The 5,609-nt window shown below is 39.3% G+C and overlaps 1 protein-coding gene across 1 annotated transcript; it reads left to right on the top strand. All coding sequences in view use genetic code 11, as the record gives it.

The window, feature by feature from the left end:
- Window positions 1-3,942: 3,942 nt before the first annotated feature.
- EGR_06315 (hypothetical protein) lies at window positions 3,943-5,333 on the top strand (the record flags this gene model as incomplete). The annotated part of the gene is made up of 3 exons (XM_024495564.1): window positions 3,943-4,009; window positions 4,803-4,885; window positions 5,238-5,333. 3 exons carry the CDS (start codon window positions 3,943-3,945, stop codon window positions 5,331-5,333), a joined length of 246 nt encoding a protein of 81 aa, XP_024349962.1.
- Window positions 5,334-5,609: the final 276 nt, after the last annotated feature.

The raw sequence follows: 5,609 nt of genomic DNA, 5'->3' as shown, positions 1-5,609 counted from the left end.
TTCGGCCCGGCAATCTGGAGCATTCAAGAGAAATTTGTTTCTACACTTTAGACTTTCCAACGATAATAATGACTACTTTTTGCAGCAGTATCGACCTCTTTGTTCCCAGTGGATAGGTTGTATTTTGGGGAGAAGAGGGGTGATTTTGGGGATCATATGACAGAAATATCAGCACTTTCTCATCGTTTTATGCTGAGCTTCCTTGAGCATTTTGAATAAGCCAACCACTGCTCATGTGTTGCAATAGTTTGCGCGTGCCGATCTGTCTGGAGGCTGAGGAGGTTTAAAAACTTACTATCTAGTGGATAAACTAATCCCTTCTTAAACAAAAGGTTGTTTGTCCTGACTTGTATCTTCCTATACATACAGTCCTCGATAGACCGAGTAGTCGATGGGACACTTAAAGTCACAACTGCATAGCCTGTTGCACTTCGCATAGAATGCAGTCATGATTATCTACTGGGTGTTTTCACCAGTTTAAAATTTAGCTCACTCAAGTGTTAGGCTATATGCAGTGCATTGGTAATGATCAAGAGGAGCTATTTGAAGTCATGTATTGTTGTGGTACCTTAAAGTGGTGGAGGTTTTTGCAGGGGGTGGAATAATCCCTAGCTCACTTTAGCCTCTTTATATCTTGTGAGATTTTATGGGTAATGATGGCACGAAGTGAGCTCGAGTAGCAGAGGCAAGTTTTGGAATGGAATGGAATGGAATGCTTTACGAGGCAAGAATAACAAAGCAAGTTAAAAAAATTGCATTAGAATTCAACATCTGCTTACTGTTTACTGTGAACTTAAAAAACACATCACAAGTTTCACTTTTACTTTCTTGAGCACCAAATATTAAGCAATATGAACCTGTTTGTATATCTGTCTCAGTTCTACACATCTCTTCTTCCAATAATTACTAATCTCTGTCTTGGAAACCAGTAGTCATTTTGCACTTCAACCTCCAGTCGGAGATTAACAACCTATTATTGCCCAGGAGCCTAATACGAGGAATATCAGTAGTCCATCTGCAATCACAATATAACTTGCAATACGTTGACACCCTGGGTCGTTCTAAGGTGCTACGTCCCTCCTGCCTCTTTCTCCCTTTCCAATTTTCTGTTCTTCCTCACACTTTTCATCCATTCCTTCCCGATTATTCCAACGCACATAACAATGTTCTTCCTCAATTCCATTCCTTCGTTAATCTACAAGCACAAACAAACTCGTCAATTTTTATTTCACTTTGGGAATAGTCATACCTTCTTTATAATACGTCTTCAAAAACATCTATGCAGTTCTCGTTACCCTTCCATCCATCGATCACACATCCACCCTGTATACATTCATCCATCGAAACACTGCTACTTTAATGTCGATTTACAAAACTTAAGTACCCAAGTTTTAGATTCATTCCTGACGTCTGTACTTTTAGATATGCAATAAGTCTATTTCTTGGGTTACTTAACGATTTTGCATTGGCTTTCTGATGGGATTTAGGAGAGAGACTTTTCAAGGTGGTGTAGACATATTTTCAACCCGGGTTGGATCATCATTTAATAGGAGGAATGATAGCTCAAAATAATTATGTTAAGACCGGCACTGCCATGCATAATTCATCATTGATCATTTGGATGGCTAAAGCTTAAGCCTGTGCTTTTTCATAAGCCAGCTATGTTAGTTGAGAATGGTGCTTCATACTGTTACGGTCTTTTTGCAGAGTCATTACTGATTTAAGTCACTACACCAGTTCTGTCTTATATGCCTCAGAATAGGTCTTTTAGTCGGAAATTAAGGGTAATCACTGTTTGTTAAGTAAAATAAAAAAGGCCTGCATTTTTTTCGAGAAATTAATTTAATGGCATTTGGCTAAATAACTAAACGGATATTAGTATAATCTAGCAAAAGCTGTTCATAGTTCAATTTTAGTAGAAAAATAAGCCAATTGGTACAGCAACATAGCACAACAAAAGGAGTTATATTTATATAAGGGTTTTATACTTTTAGGACCTCAGTGTTTTGGTTGAATTTGTCAGGAATTGCGCGTTTTGCGTGCACTGTAGTTTGTGAAGAGGTCTCTAACTCTCTTGGATTTGGAGGAGCTAGATGACGGTGTGCAAGCTCGCCTCTAGTGTTTTCTGTGCTCTTAACGTGTAACAAATGCTATTAATTCTACTTATTTTGAGCATTTACTAAATGAGTGTCTAAGCATTGCAGTAAAAATATGGAAGTCGCTGGATGATGTTTTGGCAAGTCCCATCTCGCTGCACTTACGAGATTATTTGCAATATCTCTGGATGGCAGTCCTTGCCGAAAACCCAAATCTGTTGACCTAATTGCCCAATAATGTTTGTAAAAATCCCTAACCTCTTTTTCCAAAATAATGCAAAATCTCTGCGCTATTCAAGAGAAGATGAATCAAATACCTCCAAATCTGCCCTTGAATCAGGTGATGTCTAAACTGATGGCAAGCCTGTGCTTAGGCATATGACTAATATAATGATGATTATTTGTCATGCCTTTGTACCTCTGCACTCAGAAACACGAAATTTTGCAGGTAGCTTAGTCAAGTAAAGGCGAGAAAAGGGCTAGGAAACTTTTTCGGCATATTTTCAGTATAGGTTGGTAAGACAGTTACAAAAGGCCTAACGTCGTTGATGGCCAAGAAACATTACCTTAAACTTGTTTTGCTAACAGGATCTTTACGCCAAAGCAAGTCTCACACCATAAAAGACCCAATTATCAGCCATTCGATCTGCTTGAGCACAGACTCCAGACCCTTTTCTCAGTTGGCTGGACTTATACAAGTGTATCTAACGGTCAGTCTACCAAGGCTTGAGTGTTCGTCAATTACAACGCCAACCATTGGCTCAGGTCAGCAGGAAAGCTTCAACAGCAGCCACGAGACTTAAATGCGATTTCTTAATATCAGGGCCTTAAGGTGCAAGAGCCGCGCTGACAACGCATAGAAAGGGCACTAGAATGCAACGTCCAAATTTCTACCAGTTCCAGCGGATTAAAACCACACAGGCTTTCTTGATTTTTTTATAAATTAGTCAACAACCCTCATCGTCACATCCATGCAAATGCAAGAAAGTATAGTTTTTTTCACGGTGCTGATCAAGCAGAATGATCAGGACCAGAATATTTGCACTTGGGAATTTTCTTGCCCGAAAACTTAAAGCAATTTGAAATAATCTGCAATTATTTGCGAAGACAACAGTGAATGATTATAGCGAATTTATTGTTGGCGGTACTTTTTATGTCAACATGGGACTGGAAATTTTTTCAGGTTTGTATCAATCTGTGAAACTTGAATTTCCAGTTGGTGCAGATAAGACAGGTCTGTTTCATTAGACCTCTCTCCTATGCCATGTATTCGTTGTGCAGATGATACCTTTTCTCTCCGCAGAGGTCACTGTCTAACCAATGGGGTGGATAGCACCGGTCTCTGGCTTCTTGACGTTCGTCGCCACATTAGGTAAATCTGCGCCCACACCTTTGAAAACGATGAAAGCAAAGCATTTCAACAAAGTCATTAGAATTGTTTTTACACAGCCAGGAAACATCACGGCAATTCCTTGGCGGCTGGAAGACACTAAGTAAATGTAAAGGTAAAAGGTAAAAAGTGGCAGTCCATAAAGAAAATTTTGGCACATGATTGATTTTACAGAACAGTAGATTTATAGCACTGGGGAAATACATAACGAGAACTTTCATGCAACAAATTTCATTCTTTTAATCTAGACTAAGCTAGTTTAAGACATCTAATAAAAATTACAAAATTTCTGGTCGAAACAGCCAGTGTTAACATCATCTAATCAGCAAAATAATTTTCTCTCAGTCATATTACGGAAAATTTCATGAAAAGCATGACTATCGAATAAGACGTGTATTTAAATCTGGGCTAGTTAACAAGTAATGCCTTCCAGCATAAGTAAGGCAATAAAAGATTATGATTGTACAATATAGTTTAATATGCATAGGATCCAAGGAATGCAAAAATATACAAAACTGCAAAGGTTAGAAAGTGTCACATATGATAATCAAGAATGCACTCGTGCAATGGAGGGCTACAAACTTCTCGACAAATACAGCAGCACAAAAGAGGAGAGAACTACCTCATTGGCTGCCGAATCGCTTGCATTTTGACGCCAGTTTCTGATACGAAAAATGGGATGTCATTTGACATACATGTGACGCTCCAAGCAGAAGTAATGTGGGAGACCGGCGGTATCTCCATGAAAAGGAACAGGATCTTTCTGAAATGAGGAAGAACCCCCTCCCTCGTTCCTTGTCCACCCTGCAGGTAAGTCTCTCAATTCAAACCTTAAAAAGTCATTTTTGACAGCCCCACGTAGTGAAGCCTACTTCCTCCTGTCCGCCCGCAAGCATGAGGGTAAGACGAGGATAAAGCTATGGTTTTTCTGTCTAATTTTAAAATTAGTAGTCAAAAAGTGAATTCACCAGAGATCCTTTGTTGCCGATCCAGCGCTAAATGAATGGTGAGGCCCCCTCTTTAGGTACCCTAGCCCAGTAACTCAAAGTCACGGGGAGAGAGTCGTATACACAGACGCCAAAATTTATATCCGCCTTCTTGATTAACGGAATGCCGACTGACCCAGTGCAGATGTGTCGCCATTGCCGCGTAATCATTGGCTTGTCAAATTGCTGTAAAATTGGTAGTCCCGTTTTGACTTGAGCGACCCCTAGTACAATAAAATACCAAAAAAGTTGAATCAATTTACGTTTGAGGCATTTTAAAACTGAAATCCTATGTGTTTCCCCTAATTTTTTCCCTTTTTTACTCTAAAGTGAAACAGTCACATAAGAAGGCGGCGGCAGCTCCATGTTTCACTACATGTTATCCCTTATCTTTCGGACGTGTTCTTGCCTTGGTAAGTAAATACAGGTGTATTTTAATGCGACTCCCCTCTTTTCAATTTCCTTTTAATAAGAGGAGCAATGAATCAATAAGAAAAAAGGAGGGGAAAGAAGAAGAACTCAATTACTACTGTTGAGGTGAATTAATTTTCAACCATTTGAACTTCAGCTTGGTTAGGTTGAGACGTCAAAAGTGCATTCATTTGGGGCACAAGAATGTGCTTTTGGAATTATGTGGTAGAATAGCGGGAGCCTGAAGAGAGAGGGGAAGAGATAGAGAGGACAAGAACGAGATTGCAGAGGAGATGGAGGGGAAGAAGGTGCCTTGATCTGCGCCATCTCTTTATTTTGTATTTTTTTTATAAGGCACTTTTAATTAAATTAAGTCTTGTAATGCAGAAAACAGAATATCTTCCTCCTCTCCATCATTTTCAGATCTCAATCAGACACTTTAGCCTTTAACTCATATTTGACAAGGTGACTAGTGCCTTTGTGACTGCGGAACCAGTTTCGATGTCACTTTAAAGCTTTTCTTTTGAGAAAATCTAAAATTGAAAAAAAGCTGAAAAGCACCATCTCTTTTAAATTCAGCCGCCTAATGGCATCCCCAGGGGCAGAAGTGGGTGACATTAAATGGTGATTAAGTCGTTTTACATGTCCTAGGTCAGTTCAGCTATCATAGTGCTGCTACTGTTTGCGTGTATGTGTGTTTGATAATAATGGTGTTTCCTCCTCCTC

This window comes from Echinococcus granulosus (assembly GCF_000524195.1).
Source record: "Echinococcus granulosus chromosome Unknown EG_S00055, whole genome shotgun sequence".
Lineage (NCBI taxonomy): Eukaryota > Metazoa > Platyhelminthes > Cestoda > Cyclophyllidea > Taeniidae > Echinococcus > Echinococcus granulosus.
Note: the sequence above shows the minus strand (reverse complement) of the source record. Positions and strands in the feature narration are given on the sequence as shown.